This window comes from Rhododendron vialii, chromosome 4a, assembly GCF_030253575.1.
Source record: "Rhododendron vialii isolate Sample 1 chromosome 4a, ASM3025357v1".
Lineage (NCBI taxonomy): Eukaryota > Viridiplantae > Streptophyta > Magnoliopsida > Ericales > Ericaceae > Rhododendron > Rhododendron vialii.
In genome coordinates, this window is record NC_080560.1 from 1984248 (window position 1) to 2004529 (window position 20282).

At 37.7% G+C, this 20282-nt stretch overlaps 2 protein-coding genes across 3 annotated transcripts; one reads left to right on the forward strand and one right to left on the reverse strand.

The window, feature by feature from the left end:
- Positions 1-1772: 1772 nt before the first annotated feature.
- On the reverse strand, positions 1773-8711 carry LOC131322396 (probable beta-1,3-galactosyltransferase 2). Of its 2 annotated transcripts, XM_058353708.1 has the most exons (11): positions 8220-8711; positions 5842-5938; positions 5616-5680; positions 5306-5517; positions 5153-5216; positions 4542-4614; positions 3819-3939; positions 2925-3012; positions 2730-2855; positions 2539-2648; positions 1773-2156 (listed from the first exon to the last, which is right to left on the reverse strand). In XM_058353708.1, the coding sequence occupies exons 1-11, from the start codon at positions 8330-8332 to the stop codon at positions 2008-2010; spliced, it is 1218 nt and encodes a 405-aa protein (XP_058209691.1). In that variant the 5' UTR covers positions 8333-8711; the 3' UTR covers positions 1773-2007. The 2 variants fall into 2 exon arrangements, with proteins under 2 accessions (XP_058209691.1, XP_058209690.1); XM_058353707.1 differs by having other exon boundaries at positions 2730-3012.
- A 10352-nt stretch (positions 8712-19063) lies between these two features.
- On the forward strand, positions 19064-20267 carry LOC131322402 (heterodimeric geranylgeranyl pyrophosphate synthase small subunit, chloroplastic-like). The gene has a single exon (XM_058353720.1). The coding sequence runs from the start codon at positions 19093-19095 to the stop codon at positions 20014-20016; it is 924 nt and encodes a 307-aa protein (XP_058209703.1). The 5' UTR covers positions 19064-19092; the 3' UTR covers positions 20017-20267.
- The last annotated feature ends 15 nt before the right edge of the window (positions 20268-20282 follow it).

The following is a 20282-nucleotide window of genomic DNA, read 5'->3' on the forward strand; positions in this document are numbered from 1 at the left end:
ACCGATTATGTTCATTACTGTACTTGGTTTTAAATTTAAAGTGCTTTAAATACGTTGTCATGCTAAGCCGACTCAATAAACTGATCGGCTTACAGTTGTTATCCTTTATAACTCTACAAGAAAGCGTACTTATTTACGCATTGCTTTTTTTTTTTTTTGATAAGTATTTACGCATTGCTTTTATATTTGTTTTACCTTTTTATAACGGTGACTGTACTTTCTTTCCAACAATTTAAAGAATTCAGATATTTGTGCTCGTTAATAAAATATTGTGTCTACATTCACTTACATATAATAATCTTTGAAAATAAAGTGGAGAACACGATGATAATTGCGGTCGTTTTTATAATCCTGTTAATGTAACAGTTGGAGGGCACTCCACTCGGGGGTTCGGATTCTACCGACCAATTTCGTCCAGTTTTTTATTTATTTGGGTAGTCCAAAAATATTTTCGACGGTTCAAATTTATTCGGGAGTGTTTTGGATATTTTGTTAAAAAAATTTATCCGAAAAAAACTGGACCGTCCAAAAGTGTTTGAACGGTCCCGATGCAAAAATCTAAACGAAACTAGTTGGTAAAGATTGGCTCCGTTCCAGAACACCTTCTTAAAAAATAAGTACTTATTTCACATTTTTAAACTCAAAAATAATATAAATGAAAAATAATTTTTTAATTTTTTTTTCACTGTATAAAAGATCTCAATAAGATCTATCAAACAAGATCCATATTGATAGGAAAATTATTTACCTAAATACATGATTTTTAAGCTTAAAATTGTCTTCTTAAAAAATAAATACTTATTTCCGTTTCCGGAACGGGGCCTAAACGGGATCTATTCCTCCAAATAGGTAGAGTGTAAAACAGCATCAAACAAATGTTGCTTTTTAGTAGCAGGTGAAGAGGTGGGTCTCATAGGTCCAAAAAACAAAAGAAAAAGGTCATGGCACATGGTTTATTTCTTTGATTTTTGTTTTTTTTTTTTCCAGGGAAGAAGCCCATTTGCTTTTTTTGACAAATTTAACAAGAGGGTTGGGTGCATAAATATAAATATGAACTTGTGGAGGCTTTCGCTCTTTTCTCCTTTCAAGAAAACCTACACTAGCCTAATCTAACGGACCTACGATTATAATCGAACCCAAGACCTCGTTCAAGGAAAGGGAGCACCTTACTACTCAGGCAACCCTTTGTTCTCTTCCGGGAGACCACAACTGTTTGACCTAGTTTTTTCTTTCAAATTAGCAGCAGACAAAACAGTAGCAGTTACATAGGTTAACTCTTAGCACCTTTTCTTTTCACCAACCAATTTTCCAGATCTTACCATTAGAATGTAATTTGGTATTCCCAAGCAACCTTTAAAGAGTAAAAGATGATTGAGTGATCCAAACTCAAAGCCCTAGTCCCTCTCCCTATGCCTTTCGAACATGACACTTGAATAAATAAAGTTGTCGAAAGCGTTGAATTCGTTTCATTTCATTTTACAAGTATGTCGCGTATATATACGTATCAAAGAAAAGTGTGACTAAGAACTTGAATAAGCCCCCTTGTGGTGTATCTTCCAACTCTTGGTTGGATTCCCTTCTCCTTTTTTCCATTTTTAATAAAAAAAAATTGCTGATAAAAAAAACAAAAGAAGAACTTGAATAAGCCATAAGGATTTGCAGTTTTGCAGATTTGGTTATGAAGGAGAGAGACCTTAGAACATCATCACTGTCTCAACTGAAATCATGAAAGGGATATAAAACTACTCAAAAGTATAGAACACAATTGCACAGGAAGCAAAAGGCAGAATATCCCTCTTATTAGGAAACCTTTATCATGGGCATCCAGTTGTAAACCAATGAATTGTGCTTAATTTTATACAGCCTATTCTGCTGCTGCAGGGCTCCCTCTCTCCTCAGCTAAAATGGAGAAAACTCCCAGCATCTCTCTCTCCCATTTTACGGTTTGATGATACATACAGTTCTATATGATTCCTCCAGAGGTTGGAAGAAACGACATGTGTTCAATTAAAAAGCTGCACTCCACAAAGCATTCTCGCCTTCTCCACACCGGCGGTGAACCTCCTTGATTCTCTCGACGGATTTGCAAATCCCACTGCAGCTCCAATCGAAGGAAGCGACACAGATGTTGCCCGCCTGAGCCTTCCATTCACAATCTACAGTAACATTTGAAAACCAAACTATTAGTCTCACATTCTACTAAGTTCAGGCACCAATGCTTTATTTCCTTCATATTACATATGAGCAATATGATTGTGAATCTGGCGACAGCAAAATAGACCTTGGCACCAGCTCTTGTTGTTTTAACCTTATACAAATTAATGAATATGATAAACGAACACTTGCTACTCAAAATTGTCAACCTGTTTGAGGGCCTGGTGTGTCAGGTTTTTTATGCAACATGAGAGCATTGTGTTCTTGTGTATGCAATAGCTACTTGCGCTGGTTCTGTAATCTTTGTACTGTAATTTTCATTATTATTAATGAATTTCTTGCCATTCTCTAAAAGAAAAATATATGTTGCCAAAATATCATTACCAGGTGGGGTTCCGCAACATAATCTCCGGTCGTCGATATGCTCCACATCCAGGCCAATAAACCAAGATCCCAGTGAAACGTCTTCATTAGCATACTTGTGTAGCACGTGCCTAATAAGATTTGTTACAAGTGTATAATCAACAAAAGGCGGATACAATTACTTTCTCATTGCAAGTCAAGAGGTCACTTACTGGTTTATTGATACATAGGTAGCCAGATCTTTCGAAATAGCATATAGCTGCCCGGTAGCATGCCGGAAATACTTATTTCCCTCCTCACCAAATTTCCAGTATTCAGGTTCATGATATCTCACTCCCCTGTTTACCAGAAAGCAAGTTAGAAACAAGAAGCAAGAATGAGTTGATGAGGAGAGAAGCATGGCGTACTTTTGAGCTAGGACTGGGCCGGATTTCATGCATCCAATGTACGCCAGAGGTTTTGACCGATGCCTTGCTAAAGTTGTTCCTAATGTTGCTGCAGTTGTGGAAGAAGTTGGCACGAGAAAGAATTAAGGAAACGAAAATAGCAAGAGAAATAGACCCAAAAAGATTAACTAACAAAAGGTATTTTGAAATCCACGCAAAAGGTCAACTGAAAAGATGTAGTATCACTATCTCAACGTAGTTTATAACAAGTATTATATCAAACTACATTGCTCTGATACTACCCACAGATTTTCAACTTCAAGCACAGTAAATGGAATGATCTTTCAGGAGAATCTCCGGAAAACTGCTCTGATAGATGCATAAGTAGCCACTAGCTAACTAATATTCAGTTTGATAACCTGCTACTAAGAATCAGTCTTTGTTGTGCCTTGTTGGCAAGCAACAAACTGCTTTTGTGCATGGTAGGAGGATTGGGGATAATATCTTGTTAGCCCATCCGCTTCTGCGCAACTATCACAGGAATAGAGGTATGCCTTGTTGCACTCTCTTTGTTGATTTGATGAAAGCCTATTTTACCTTGAGGTGGGATTTTTTGAGTGTAGTTTTGGACACTTTGGGCTTTCCCGCAATGGTAGGGCAGTGGGTAGTCTAGGGTTAATGCCAATCAACAAAGGAACAACTTAGTCATGTTGTATATAGGAATATGTGTGAATGAGTGCATGTAACAAGACAAGCAGACTTTAGTCCATTCTTACTGATCAAGCAATTAGATGAATTTTCCAACTTAAAAGTTCAAATACGATAGAAGTTCAATCCGTTTCTACTCTAACTAATGTTGAAAATAAGAATGAAAAAGCACAAAAGTCCACATTCCACCATGATCAGCAACTTTACCTATATTTACATGAACGTCATCATCAACTTTGACATAGAAATCTGCATCCCACATAGAAACAGCAGTAGCGAAAAAGATCTTCGTCTTGGCTGAAAGTTCAAGGTACCCCTCAACATGTTCCTGCACATATACATAGAAGGTGAGAAGCAGTCGATTGCCTTCGTTGATTACCATACAAGGACAATGATTGAACCTTGTGTGTCTACGAGGCTAGCGCCCCTCATAGACTAAGGCAGGGTTTCGTTCAAGAGAATGAAGCTCGAACGGGACAGTGAAGCTGGAAAGAGGTGTGCTAAACTAATGAAAGGATGTATGTTACACATTGAATCATCATTCACCAATTGGGTTTAATGAGCATTCGGTTGCAATGCCATGAATGAGACTGGCCATTTTTCTCCCTTCTACACACATTTATTCCGGTGAAACAAACACTACCTAAGGCTCTATTGTGTAAAGTTGCAAAGCCTACGGCGTTGTATGCGCGCCCCTATTCACAAGCCTAGGGGGTGAGTACAACTCAAAGATTAATTGAGAGAAAGACCACCGATCAACAGAAAGAGGCAGATTAGTGTCTAGGGATTGGTGTGTGTGTTTTGGCGCAAATGCAGGCATCTTGTCTGGTGAGATTTGTGACAATTAAGGTGCAGGTATAAATGTGTGCAGTAGTGTGTAATAGCAAATAAGACAATCACTGAAATGTCAACGTGACAGAATGGCAGTACCAGCCTCAGTAGGTCTCCGTGCTTCTTGTCTTCTGCTTCAATAGCTCTATCAAGAATACCACCTGATGTAGCACTGGAGGACCATAAGTGCCATTCATCAAAAGGAAGGAAATTAGAACGAATCCCAGATATACTGCATAATACACAATCAAAATGTTCGCATGAAGTATTTTATGCTTCAAAAATTCCTCGTCCAATGCATATAACCTCCCCTTTGAGCAATTGAAATAATTTTTCCAAAGGGCTTCTGTTATATTTTTTATAAGTTAAACATGTTTAAACTTTGTATACTATTTTATCCAAATAGAAAAAAACACAAGAAAACATGACTGAACAGATGAGATAAACCGAAGAAGGCTAAAAATGTTTAAATGCACACCGCAGTTTTTGAGTACAAAACCTACCAATGCTACCATCCCCATTGAATTGCATGCTAAAAGTAGTGTAATGGCGTAAAATATAAGTTAGGTTTGTTGTTTGGTACATACTATAAGTTAGGTGTGTAAACTTTCCTTTACATAGTATAACTGCTCACATACTAACAGAGGTGAACAAGTTGCTAGAGTTCTTAATCCATAACGGCATTCCATTTTCTCCATGGCATCACATACCTGTGACCAATTACAAATCGAACTACGATGCCCTTTTCTTCCTCAAGCTTCATTCTTTTATCACCTGATTTCATACCATTAGCACAAAGAAAATTTAAGTACTCGGCAGCAGAATTCATTAATGCAAGAGAAAATGCAGCGGATTTCATGAACCTTGTGGCATCCAAGTAGCACGGACCGAGTCTCTTCTCTTTCGGCTGCTAAAAGCAGTGTTAATACCTATGACCATCAGATATTTTCGCTTCCTAATAGGTTCAGAAATGCTCGAGCCTCCAGAAATGGGGGAGCCACCAAGTATCGAATCCTGCACAGCCCTTGCAGCAGCTAATTCCATCTCCAAATTCGAAATCGTTTTATCAAGTGTCCTGCACATCAAAGGTGGCCACAAATTCATGTTGATAGCCAGACGATATTATTTTCAACCTCACTGCCCTCCAACAATAATGAAACCTATATAACTTACTGAATGGCATTATGTGTCTTTGAAACCTCCCCTAGGATGTCCTTCGACTCTTTCCTTTCTCCCTTCTGATGAAATCATGAAAAAATTAGTCGGGTTAAAATCCCAAGTAGCCATTATAGAAATGATATAGAGCACATTTACACAGGAAAAACATAGATAACTATGCGATATGAGGTACATGTATATCTAATATGATTATATAATCTCGGTTACATTTAGTACTCACTATTCTGGGATCACAGCCCTCTGAGACTAACTTTAACCTTTCATCTTCTGTCGCCATTCTCCTTGATATGCCTTTAACTTCTGGCACTGCCCACATCCTATTAACAAAGCATCTCGATTATGGCATGCATGAACAAGAAGCTGTACCTCTATGCAGCAAAATGAAGAAATAGGCAGTAATAGGTATCCCGCGGTAAATTCGAACCTAAATTGTTATGGTCCAATTGCCAAAACCCATAGGGAAATTTTTGAATCTAATATGCCGATATGGATCCCTGCGCTCTAGAACTCAGTATGTAAACTGGCAAACTTACAATCCTCCTACGCTGTATTTGGATCATGGATTTTGGATGGATTTACCAGGGGAAACGGGAACGATATTAACTGACCTTACCTTATTTTACTCATTAACTTTTTGTCTTTTCCTTAATATATTCCTTTCCTTCTTTATTATCTCCACAATCCATGAACCAAACACAGCTTCTAGTGTGCAGGTTCTGACTTCTGCATGGGTAAATTCATACATACAACATGAAACTGAACCCCTACACGCTGTCCCAACTTCCAACATGAAGATGGTGCAATCAGCTGAATAAATGACTTGACAAAAGAGAACCACAACAAGGTGGGAAAGATTCATATATTTGTAGGTTATTTCTAGGCAAATTGATTTCCCTACATAGCAGACAACTGTGACCCTGAGCTGTGCATATGTACGTATTACTAGAAAAAATAATCTCAATGTTTATGTGTTCACCATCACTTGGACTTTGGCAAGTTCCAATGGGTGTTCTTATCGTCGCCATAGCCAAAAATATGACCTCTATGATCAACAGAACGGGAACCGAAGGATAAACATGCATGCAGAAAAGAAAGTGAAAAACAGAAGCGTTTGAGACAGTGGTTGAATTAAGGACATATGCAGGGACTGGGGCTTGTGGGGTGACCACCTCCCAAAATTCTTCCAAAACCCGATTGTGAGAGTGTAAATTCAAATTCTATAGATTCTGCCTTATAGAAAAATGCAACATCTGAAAAGCATAGCCCGCACCCTTATATACATTGTCTCCCCAGTTGTTTCTCAAAATAATGAAATATCCGCCACCCCAACTAATATGAAAAGTACAACCGCAACCCTATACTTATCTGCCTCCCAAAGGTAAGAATAGTGCATCCATCTCCGTAAACAGCACTATCAAACACCAACAGAAATGAGTTCCACTGTTCCAGTAAGACAATCAAAATGCCCTTTGCAAATAATGATGATAGATATCAGCCTCTAATATGTCTATCCAAAACCAAGAATAACAGTGGAATCGAACCATTGGACACATTTATTCAATCTAAACTAGTATCACAAATTTCAGAGTCGTGCTAATCTTTCTCCTTTTTTCCTGCATAGGTAGAAGATCCTAAGGATTGTGAGGAAGTGGACAAAAATAGGAACACAGAAAAATGCAGGGAGAAAGTGCACCAAAGAAAATCAAAGATACATGAGTGACTCGGATTTAAGCTTAGTGCAAGAGGGACAATACCCAATGCGAATCTAAGTCGCAAATTGATTTGTCTCTCTGCAGGCATTTTTCCCTGTGGAGGTAGCATTGCTTGAGGGGAATTCATAAACCCACAATACCGAAAAACGAAATTTCTTTGAAATAATTGGTACCCATTTTATCAAATCCGACATATCCTGATATATACATACAAGTCAAAATCAAATAGAACTAGCAAGTGGAACATATCCGGCTGGGGAAATTCAAAATTTTCGTTGAAACAATTGATACTCATTTTATCAAATAGCACGTTTTCACCATGCAAGTCAAAATCAAGTGGAACTTACCCTAATTGAAACATATCCAGTTGGGCGAATTCCAAACACAAAAACCGAAATTTCATCGAATAAATTGAAACCCATTTCATCAAATCGCACCTATCCACCATACAAGTCAAAATCAAGTAGAACTACCAATTGGACCATGTCCATTGGGAGAAATTCGAAACTCAAAAAACCGAAAATTCTTCGAAACAATTGATACCCATTTCATCAAATCCAACATATCCACCATACAAGTCAAAATCAAAGTAGAACAACCAACTGGAACATATCCAGTTGGGGAAATTCGAAACACAAGAACCGAAATTTCATCGAAACAATTGATACCCATTTCATCAAATCGACCATATCCACCATACATGTCAGAATCAAGTAGAACTGCCAATTGGAACATAACCAGTTGGGGAACAAAAAACCGAAATTTCGTCGAAACAATCGATACCCATTTCATCAAATCAAGCATACGCACCGTACAAGTCAAGCCAAACATATTAGAAATTTAGAATTACCCACTGGAAAGTAATTGATAAAGATCAGAAGCTAACCGGTCTGTGAAGAGCATTCCAGCACAGAAGCATCCAAAACAAAGCAAAAGAGTCAATTTTCGAGACATCACACTCTTTGAGCTCGACTCTAATCCTCTACTTTTCCAAGACATTGCGCTCTTTCTTTTCTTCAGCCAAAACAGTTAAGCTAAATTCGTACCCATTTCGAGTCCCGAGTCAACTCGGCTCAATAAACCGCTCAAACAGATCCAAAAATCAGTTTCTTGCCCGATTCAACGCCGACCCACTTGGCAGACAGCTCTAATTAAGAGAGAAACAGTGACAGAGCAGAAATTAGCTTTGAAATTTTGGGTTCCCTCTGAAAATTGAATCTATGGCAGTAGAACAGAGAAAAAGGAAAAGGAACAGCAGTATAATCTTTGTAGGATGGACTTTCTCTCTCTAAAAGACTTGTCTTTACTTCTTCTCTCTTGGTGTAGAATTGAGACGACCCACCAACTGGAACTACTTTTTTTTTTTTTTGATCCGCCCAACTGGAACTACTTCAACAGACAGGCTTGAATCAAAAAAAAAAATCTTAAATTACGATTACGTCCCTAACAAATCTCCGGTGCGACGTACAGTAAAATTGTCGGTCGAGGGAGTGGTTATTTTCAATATTCACAGCTCCTGGACGTTGCTGTACCTTTCAAAATGTTCTACAGTTCTATACTGTTACAATATTTCGAGAAGTTGTTAAGTTATTTACAGCAATGCACAAATTTATCCGTCCATCTTGATAATCAATGATTGAGATATATTTTTAAATTTTGACCGATAATAAATATCTCTGACTAATAATAATTTTATTTTTAATCCGAATCGTCCAAAACTTTTTTGAACATGCGAAATTGGGCACTGTAAAACTTAGTTTACAGAACCTCGGTAAAATTTCCTCTTATAGGACATGTCTTGCACGCAATCCATATAAAGGGACTGCATATAAAGGGACTGCACGGTGCAATTGGCCGATTGTCGCTCATGTCGGGTTCATTTTTATAATCGAAATCACAGAGCTCCTCGAAAACTTCCGCCATTATTTGGCCACATTGATTGGAATGATTAGTTTTTTTAATATTTAAAATGGATTTGATGTGTTAAGTGTGGCCAAATCCATTTTCAGAAACATAAATGCACTTGATTAGGTACCGATGATCATTAACGTGATGTTTTCCACGGCTAAAGCTCTCAACAAGTTCTACGACATAAACGGTTTCGATCATGAAAATGAGCAAGACATAGGCCTAAAATCGTCCAATTTCACAGTGCAGACCCTAGAAGGGAATGCGGACAAGTCAATTCCGTATTGATGCTCCATCAAGCTTCTCTTTAGGAGTAGTTTTATTTCATTTTTATAAAATTTAAAACGTTTTAAAGATCTCCATATTTATCTATAGATAGATAACACGGATAAAAATGTAATTTATATTTAAAATCACATCAAATTCTTGTATATATTATATTAAGTCCAGCAATCATCTTATAAATACTCCTACCTTATTGCATAAAAGTCAACTAAGCAGTTTTAAATTTAAACTAATTTAAAAATCCCAAATGTTTTTTTTTCAAAATATTTTATAACATATTAAGTTTGAAGTTTAAAAATCTTTCCGATCTAACTATATTGAATTAGAAGTTTGAACATATTAGGATTTGAACCATGTTAAAAAATGCATAATGTGTAAGGTTTTAGTAAATTTTTATTCATCAAATTTTGAGTTTTTTTTTTTTTAATCTATCTTAACTTGATTTTGTGTATTTCACGTATTCGGAAGAATGACCTATTTTGCCTCCCTTCTCTATGGTTGATCAGATATTAATACGAAAATGATTATACTTATTGTAAATACCAAAATACATATGATAAAGTTGAGATTACTGAAAAGATTAAAAGTGTCGTGGTCCAAATTCGCACCCTATTCGCCACAGCATAGTTTGTGGGGTACAATTTTGATCTTGGTTTTATAAAAGGAGTTGCTTTTAATGACACCGCTCACATTGCGAAAATGCACAAAATGTCATTTCTTTAGAAGAGTGACCAGTACATACGAGTAATGTATAAACTCAAACAATAAAATTATATTTATTACTCAATAGCAGTGATTGCTATTTTACGTAAATATAATTAATCAAGAATCTTTTGTACATTCAAATGGCAGAATCTTGGGCTTGTGTCATGGAGCTGGCTTCCACATCGGGAGTTTGGAGTTATGTGTGTGTTAAAAGAGTTCATCTTATCTTCTCTAGTCAGCAATTGCTTAAGTGAGTGATTAACTTGCCCCCTCTAACACACACACACACCCCCCCCCCCCCGCAAAAAAAAAAAACCCGGACAATTGATGACTTTTCATAACAATAATAATACTATGGACGTGCTTATCGGTCACCCCGACAGTGGACAACATGTATGTCATGTTCTTTAAAATAAAGTCTTAACATCTGTTGGTTATCATAAAATCTAATTTTCTACTTAAGCATATTTCAGTGAGATGACATAAACCAATTTATGTGTTAGTGAGCCAATCAATATGAATTTATTTATCTTCATATTTTGATTTTTGTTAAGTAATTGCCAAAATAAGTAGGAATTAAAATAAAGTCTTAACATCTGTTGGTTACCATAAAATCTAATTTTATACTTAAGCATATCTCGGTGAGATGACATAAACCAATTTATGTGTTAGTGAACCAATCAATATGAATTTATATATCTTCATATTTTGACTTTTGTTAAGTAATTGCCAAAATAAGTAGTAGGAATTTTAGAACAATCCACGCATTAACACCGGGTCCCCCATAGCAGTCAGTACAAGCCAAAGCACTGGTCACCATTGTCCGAAGGGTCAGTTCCGGTTGATTGGTAGATTTGTTTCCCATATAATTAATCAAAATTCTATTTTTGAGGTCAAAAAGCAAGAAAGTAATTTCTTGTGAATTTTTTAGTCCCGGTATGAATGATCTGTCTTTGACTAGATTAGCTGATATGCACGTAAGTTGATCCAGATACTCTTAAATGTAGCAAAAAAAATGGAATCGGCTCCTCTCCAGATTTGCTCTCCCATTCCCGTCCAATTTGCATTTTTGTGGGCCCATGATACTAGGCCCACAACAATGATTGAAACCGTTCATGTTGTAAATCTCGTCGAGAGCTTCAACCACATCCAAATCATGTTGATCGAATACCGTTTGATACTTGATCAGCACACATTTATATTTAAAAAACACACCCAAATGGGTTTGAATCCAGTGTGAACAATATATTCTTTTGAATATAAATGTGCGCCGATCAAGCATCAAACGGTATTTGATCAATATGATATTTGGTGTAGTTGAGGTTCTTGACGAGATCTACAATATCAACGATTCTAATCATTTTTTGTGGATCAAGTATGGACGCACAAAAATACAAACTGGACAAGAATGGGAGAGTGCAAAACCGAAGAGGAGCCGGGTAAAATAAATAAATAAATAACTAGTCGCCATTATAGAAAATAGGGCCCTATAAATTAACTAAAAGTATATCTATCCTAGTCTACTCATTATAGCACAAATTTAGAATGCCATAGGTTACAAGTAGTAATAAGTATTCAATTGTACTTGTTTGTTTATAGTAGTATCATAGGTTCCTTTATGGCAATCTCAAAACATTCTAAATAAACGGCTTCCAATGGGATCCATTGGAAAGCTCATAAATTAAACAAACAAACAACTAATTTCGATCAAGTTTGAAAAACATCTCCTCCTCCTCCTCCTCCTCCTCTCCAATTTCCACAAAGAATATTTTGTAACATCCCCATTATTTCCTTTCATTATTGAAGTATTTTTCTCTATTATTGGAGCTTGTCTCATGTTGACCAATTATTTAATGTCTCTAAAATCGATATATGAGTTTGAACGGTCTTTCTTCTCATTATCAATTAAGTTGAATTTTGATATACTAAGGGGTGGTGTTTCGATTGGATCTCCTCCCTTGAACCTCCTGAGTTAGGCCTAGACTGAGCTCTTTTCTTCTCGACATAACTCTACAAAAAGGGAACCACTTTATTGCCAAGTCGGCTGGAGATGATCGATAAGCACTTCGATGGCTAAGTAAGTTCCAATTCAAGTAAGAAAAGTACATAGTTGGAGAAAGTAAGAACGACATACTTCTTTGGGGTTCAATGTGTATCTTATATAGGGGATTACTTACTTAACCTCCAATATAGCTTGTGCCTCCCATGACATCAAAAATAACCGCTTCTTGGTCTGACATCATTCATAACGATTGTGGAGTGTCGTGCTGTCACGAAGCACGTGACCAAGCCACGTGAATGAACCAAGGCGGGTGCCACATAGTCGGCCAAACACCTCAGCACGGAGGTGTCGCTGCCTCAACTACACATCGCCTCGCAAGACCAGACCCCACAGCTAGACCATCCCGCAAAGCTCCATCCCGGGCGACTTGTTTTGGTCGCACATGGGTGTATATTAGTGGTCGGGCAGCCTGTGCCTTCCGCAGCTCGGACCCATTCGGATCGACGACCCGCTATCCGGCCCACTACAAATATGTTAACACGATATCAAAACAAGACTCTGAAGTTATTGTTTGCCTCTCCACCGGAAGAGTGTCGTAATAAAATATTATTACATTCAAAAGCTAACATATAAGTTTAAAACTTTTAACAGTCCCTCCACCTTTTGTTAGATAAACTTTGAATTGCATGATTTAAATCCTATATGATGCTAGCTAGTCTCTTTTTTTTTAGGTTTATAGATAGATAGAGATTTCTCAGTTGCATGCCATAGCTTTAGAAAGGAGTTCATCATTTCCAACTTTCTTAATTACTAAATCCCAAACAACAATAATGGGGGTTGTTCTGATGCACACATGGTGCACGTGCAAGGAACGTGGCTCGCCTAATTTACAGGTCGAATGCCAACTTCAAATATGTTAATGTGATAGAGACAAAATAAAAATAATAAAAATAATTTAAAGAAAGATAAAGAAGAAATAAAAAGTTGACACTCAAAAGCCCAACAAGACAACATGGTCCATGTGATTCAAAAACTTATGCTTGGCCCAGTTTGGCAAATGCTAAAAACTCACTTTAATTTTTGCAACTTTATTTTCCACTTATTCTTCTTTTTTTTAAATTTATTTTGCTTTTCATTATTCCATGAATAAATATAGGGGTGAGCGTGGGACCCACTTTAAAATATTGGTACTTTGGACCGAGCACTTATAGTTATCCGATTATAATTTTTAGCGAAGCCGTTGGAAAAAATATTTTGAAATTAATGAACAGTTCAGATTGTTTGTGAGGAACCCAAAACTAGGCCTCTTGCCAATCTGTACACCATTTGGACAATCGGTCAGTAACCATTATACGAGTTGTTGTTCAATTCGACCATGTTTGCGATGTCCATCAAATTTGATCACTTTTAGTACGATACATATTTGTTGATGTTTTTTAAGTTTTTATTATTATTATTATCAAATTATAGAAATGTTTAAGATCATATTTTTTTCTTTTTTGATCCGATGTTGAAGATCGTCGAAACACATAAAAGCTGTACGTTTGAGAGCCATTTTCAACAACAAAAAATGAAAAAACCAAAGAGAATTTTGGTCCGATGAAACAATCCCATATACTAACAAAGCTTTCTTTTATACTAAGTATAATTCTTTCCATGGTCCCACCTGAAAATAGAGATGTCTTGCTCGATGATAGAAAAAGTGGCTGTCCCTCTACTACGACACTTCGGAGTCATTTGGTAAAATATTCTGAAAGAGGTTTTTGGGATAATAAGGAGAGATTTTTTTTTTTTTTACATACGGTATGCATCAGTGGGGGTTAGCAGGGTGTTAATTCAATCGGGGGGGTCAGAAGCTATCCATAACTCTGAACCCTAAACTTGCTTCTCGTGGGACTCGAACTCAGGTCACCACTGGGGGAGAGAAATGAGACAACCAACTTGACAAGTCTAGTTTCTTCTAAATTGGATAGATAAAGAGACGAGAGTAACAAATCGAGAGAAAATTTATTAGAAATCATGCGCGCTAAAAGAGAGAAGATTGTGGAAAGATTATGGAAATCCCAAGTGAGTGCCTTCATCCGTCCAAAACCACTCAAATACTAGTTTTCCATACTTTCTAACTGGCATGTGGCTAGTTGGGCCTACCCTGACCATGTAAAGGCATAATTAGAGGCCCAATTGAAAATGATAAAGATAGTTTGGTCAAAAGGTACATCATGGGCTAGGCCCATTATGTCAACATGATTGTCTCACTGGTCAACGGCAATGGCAAAGTGACTTGTTTGGAACTTGGAAGGGTGGTACTTAGGGGGTGTTTGTTGGCCACCTAATTGTTGCATTGTTGATTTTTCATTTTCACATATTCGGAGTTTGCTCGCAAATTATGAAATCCGTTCCGTCAAAATGCATTATCGAAAATAAACTAGAGAATGCAGAATCCAAAAATCATACGTGGATGAGCTATTTAAATGCTAACTACACTTTCACACATAAAGCATTTTTGTAAAATTTATTCTACATATATCGTCCAGAATCTAGAATCTAACAAGACCAAGCAGCTAAAGTTGCTAAAGTAGCGATGATTTGGCTCCTAATCACCATCTTAACCTCAAAGTTATCGCTATCTTAACATCCCGTGTCAACACCCAAATCTTTATGGGTCAGATTGATTGACCAGATTAAACTTAAAATTCAATTAGTAATGCCGCGGGAGTGCATTTTTCATTTCGAAAATATAACATCCTATGGATACTTCATATGAATCATATCTTCATGAACCAATCGTATAAAAAATTGACATCCAATATTTTAGAGTGCAATTTTGTTCACCATTATCCTCCATCTTATTAGTTTAAATAATGTAGGTCTCACCCATTCAATACACTTTTGGTACGCATGACATCATTTTATGGTGGAATCTACACCATTTCAACCAATAGGAATAAGAGTAATATTCACCCTCTTAAATGAAGAATGAACAAAACTCAACTCAATATTTTAGGATGAATGATATTGTCAATCTCTTTCATATTAATTGGGGGATTTAGAGCCCGTTCCAGAACACCTTCTTAAAAAATAAGTACTTATTTCGCATTTTTAAACTCAAAAATAATGTAAATGAAAAATAATTTTTTAATTTTTTTTGCACCGTATTAATGAGATCTTTCAAACAAGATCCATAATGCATATTTTTAGATTTCAATAAGCCCATCATTTTTGAGCTTGAAATTGCCTTTTTAAAAAATAAGTATTTATTTCGCGTTCCAGAATAGGGCCTTATTCATCTCATAAAACTTTATATCCCATCATAAAACTTTATATCCCATCACTATTAATCATTCAACTCAAACCTAGCCTATAGTCTATAAACGATGAAAAAAATTCCAATGTGTTTGGCAAAGAGAGAATAAGAAAAATTTATCCTATATGAAGTTGTATATTCGAATCCCAATGAAGTTAGACATTTTAAACCTTTCGGCCACTTAAAGATTTGATCAGTAATTAATTTTAGAATTCCGAAATTAATCGAGATACTCTTAAGATGGTTTGGACATCCATTATAAGAAAACAAACAAACACGCCCGAAGTGCAAATGACATCGGCAAAACCATTTGGAATTTAATCATTGATCGTTGTCTGCTGAAGTCCAACTCGTGAAAAAACATTCTGGATTACTCGCACGGACACCAAAAACGTTTTGTTGGGCCCATGGCCTGCCTCTGTTGATTCCTTGCCGAGTTCGGATTCCAGTCCGACCCCTTTTCAAACAGGCGCCTGTTTCACCTTTCTCGATCGTTAATTTGCGAGATCAACAGCCGAAAAAAAGTCGGATAGGCCCCTATCCAGAGGGGGTCAGATGGGGGATCTCGTGAATTCTTTACCACAATTAGGTGGGCGCACAACTGGCCCACTCATGTTGAAGCAACCAATGGTGAGTTCCGTCTAACTGCAATCATTGAGGCCTTGAGGCCCACATGTTTCTACATCTCTATCGTGCAAATTGCACTTGATTGTGCGGTCATCATGACCGATAAGACCAATGTTGTGAATGCCGTTCCATACTGGCCGGTACGTACCGATTTGAAAGGAAAACGGTACTGTAACCCTCTAATACCGTTTCGGCTCCAATACCGGGCCTAACCGGAAATACCGGCCGAGAAGACGTTACCGGAAAATTCGTCCGGTATTTTGATAAGCCCGGCCAGAGAGAGAGAGAGAGACAGGACGCGAGAGAGAGAGAGAGAGAGTGGGACAGAGAGAAGGGAAAGAAGACTAAAGCCACAACCGATTTCTGTTTCAGATCTGGTTTTCTGGACACATTCCGATGAAGTTCTCCGTCGTCTTCTTCACGCCTCTTCCGTCGGTCGTCTCCTTCACACCTCTGGTTTCGGACATTTTGTTCTTCACGTCTCTTCCAGATCTGAGAGATAAAGGAACACTGAAAGTAGAACAGTCTTATTGGGGTGTGCACCTGCTTTTTGGGAGATTATTTAGTGTATTGATATATCATAGTAGTACATACATTATCTTTATTTATTAGTTTTATTAGTCACACTATACACCGTACACCAACCAGACTACACTAGTGTGTAGTAATACAGTATATAGTACGGAGTATAATATTTATCCTATACATATATGTTAGAATTTTAGCAAATACTTGTATTTGACGGGAAATCCGAAACGGTACCCGGTATCTCACCGGTAACGGTACGTACCGTACCAGTAGCAAAACCGGTACCATGTCCGAAACGGTATTCAGAACTTTGGATAAGACTGTAAACATACTAAACAAGCCAAGATTAATTATTTATTAAACGAGGTTCGAGCCTCTCGTGGGTGATTTGGGATTAGGGTTATGAATAGTTCTTGCAACCTCCTGTGCTAATCTAACACATCCTGTTAACCTCCGCTAATTATACCGTGTGGAAAAAAAAAAAAAAAAAACCAAGCCTCCTTTAATGAACCGAAAGCTCGTTACTAAATGGGACGAGTCAAGCCGAGTGTTAACAAGCGGAACTAAGCTCACGAGCTGCTCAGTTCGTTTACCATCCTAATGGGCATTAGTTGTAACTCGTATTTCCGGATGTGAATTTTATGGGGGTATACATCTTGTTGTTTTTGGGTAAATATACATCTTCTTGTTCTTTACTCAAAAGGTGTGCTGACATCATTTGAAAAAAACAAGGAAAACAAATTACAGCAGAATAAATGGTAGGGGTGAGCAAAAAATCTGCCAAATCACGAATTCTGCCCTTGGTTTGTGGGTTTTTAAGTAGTATGGTTTGGTCATGAAAAAAATTAGAAACTGCGTTATATGGTTTGGTTTGTGGGTTCGCGATTATGGTTAATTCCAAACCAATCCGAACCGTATAATACATATATATATATATATATATATTATAATTTAATTATGATTCACCAAATAAATATGGGAGCCTAATTAGTCAACTTCTTTCCTAATTTATTGATTCTATTAAATCCACCACAATATTTAGTTTTCCTTCATTGCCAAGATAATTTAGACTAAATTTCTACGTATCCACAACAATGTTTAGTTTTGTTCTAATTAGGAGGTTTATGTTAGTGTGTTTTAGCAATTTGAGTAAAATTGGTTTTAATATAGTTTAGTTCAAAGCAAATCATGGTTTAAAACCGAAATCGAACCATTTTTTTTTTGGTTTGGATTGGTTTGGTTCTATACTTTTTGTAGGTTAGTTCGGTTCTTCATATTCATAATCCGTAGATATTAGTTTGGTTCTTAGTTTACTATAAAACCGAACAAATCCAAATCATGATCACCCCTGATAAATGGGAAATCATTTAGTGATCATTAATTAAAGCTAGGAAAGCTTTGGTCATCGATTTACGGTAATGTAGTTTTAGCTCACACAATTTGTTCATAAGTTTTTAATGTCAAATACCTAACTCACCTAGAGAGTAGATAGAATTCCAAATATAGTATAGGACCTAAATTAGGTTTCGACCACGAATTTTCTTTTGTTATTTTTTAGCATTCCTTTTTTTGGTAATTTTTTGTTTTATTATTCTTTACTTTAGGTTTGTATAATCGCAATGGGCCTCACCAAAGAGTGCCCGTGCGCGCGCACACACACACATTTAAGCTAGAGCTCTTTTCTATCGTCCATCATGCTTCATCATACATGATTTTTTTTCTGTAATTTCTGAAATTCTTTTAAATTTCTTCAAGGAAAATGCTTTAAAAAAAGGTTGGAAAAAAGTTTATTGAAAAGTGTCAAAAAAAAAAAAGAATAAAAATTGTACATTTTGTGGCCATCAAAATTATAAAAAATCAAAGATTATCAATAATGCCAAACCAGTCACATTTTGTTCATAGCCACGGATAAAAATTTACTGTATGAGAAGTTTTTGGGTGCCGGGCGGTACCAACGCCGTCAGCGATCCTAGTCGTCCAAATATATTTTGCACGCAGAGTCGGTTTTGAGCTAAAACAATTGTTGCGGCTGCTTTAGGTTTCCAAAAAATTGTAAACTATATTTTTATTTTCGGTTTAAGCTCCCAAAAAGTCAGGGCCGACTCTTCATTGCATGGTCCGGATTTTAGAGAGAGTGGTCAGGTAAGGAGAGAGAGAAAAAATAAATTTGAATCGTCCAAAACACATTTGGATATAGTTAAAATCATCGAAGGGTACCATCCATGTAGTACCCCGCTCTACACCCAAAAATTTATAAAAATTTAAAACGTTCTAGGTCGGTGAGCACGTGCATCACGTTCACTGCACTACAAATCATAGGAGTATTTACGTAGAAAAATCATCCCCCCTCTATAAAGTGAGACTGACCCCTCTCTTCCTCCATACCAGAAAAAAACAACAATGGCAAGAGCTCTCTCTCACTTCAATGGCAAACCAATTCTTTCTCTCTCTAAACCAAATCCTTACCATCCATCACCACCACCATCATCATCATCATCGGTTCACAAGCCCACGACGGTCGCCATGGCCCAAACCAAATCTTACTGGGCCTCCATAGAAGCCGACATCGAGGCCCATCTCAAGACGGCCATCCCAGTCCGGCAACCTGTCGCGGTCTTCGAGCCCATGCGCCACCTGGTCTTCGCCGCGCCGAAAGCCAAGGCGCCGGCTTTGTGCGTGGCGGCGTGCGAGCTCGTCGGCGGCGACCGGGCTCAGGCCGTGGTCGCCGCCTCCGCTTTGCGCCTCGTGCATTCGGCGGCCCACGCCCACGAGCACCTTCCGTTGATGGACAGGCCCAATCACAAGCCCGGGATCCATCACGCTTACGGCCCAAATATCGAGCTCCTCACCGGTGATGGGATTGTGCCATTTGGGTTTGAGTTACTGGCCCGATCCGTCGGGTCGGTTCAGAACAACTCGGATCGGGTTTTACGGGTGATTATTGAGATTACACGTGCCATAGGTTCGCAGGGGATGATCGACGGCCAATATCACGAGTCACAACAAGGCGCTCGATCCAACGAGGAGTGGATCGAACATGTGTGCATGAAGAAAGAAGGTGAGTTGCACGCGTGCGGGGCCGCGTGTGGGGCCATATTGGGAGGGGGAAGTGAGGAGGAGATAGAAAAGTTGAGAAAATTTGGACTTTATGTGGGAATGATAGAGGGGATGTTGAATTGGGTGGTAGGACATGAGGAGGAGGGATTGATGGATGTAGTGGAGAGATTGAGAGTGATGGCTATCAAGGAATTGGAGAATTTAAGTGGTAGGAATGTTGAGCCAATTTCTAGCCTTGTTGAGGTTGCTAGCCTTTGCAATCTATAGAATTTCAGGTTATGATGGATGTGTAACTTGAGAGAAAACAATAATGCTATTACTACAAATACTAACACACGCGATCGCACAAACTTAGTCACTATAATCGCACAAACTCATTCTTTCTAGCCTTCACTACAATCGTACAAATTCGCTATTTCTAGTCTTGTGAGTGAGTTTGTGCGATTTGTGTGTGTTAGTGTTGATGGTTATAGAATTGGGGGAGAGGGAAAGGAGGGAAAAAATGGGGCATTTGGATGTATATGAATGGACAA

What these genes read in the sequence shown, in the direction of transcription:
- LOC131322396 (XM_058353707.1), bottom strand. Translation starts at nt 8,332, where the DNA reads ATGTCTTGGAAAAGTAGAGGATTAGAGTCGAGCTCAAAGAGTGTGATG. An exon ending in GGAATGCTCTTCACAGACCG is followed by an intron (nt 5,939 to 8,219) that starts GTTAGCTTCTGA and finishes CTTTGTTAATAG; the next exon opens with GATGTGGGCAGTGCCAGAAG. An exon ending in ATGTTGCGGAACCCCACCTG is followed by an intron (nt 2,157 to 2,538) that starts GTAATGATATTT and finishes ATGTTACTGTAG; the next exon opens with ATTGTGAATGGAAGGCTCAG.
- LOC131322402 (XM_058353720.1), top strand. Translation starts at nt 19,093, where the DNA reads ATGGCAAGAGCTCTCTCTCACTTCAATGGCAAACCAATTCTTTCTCTC.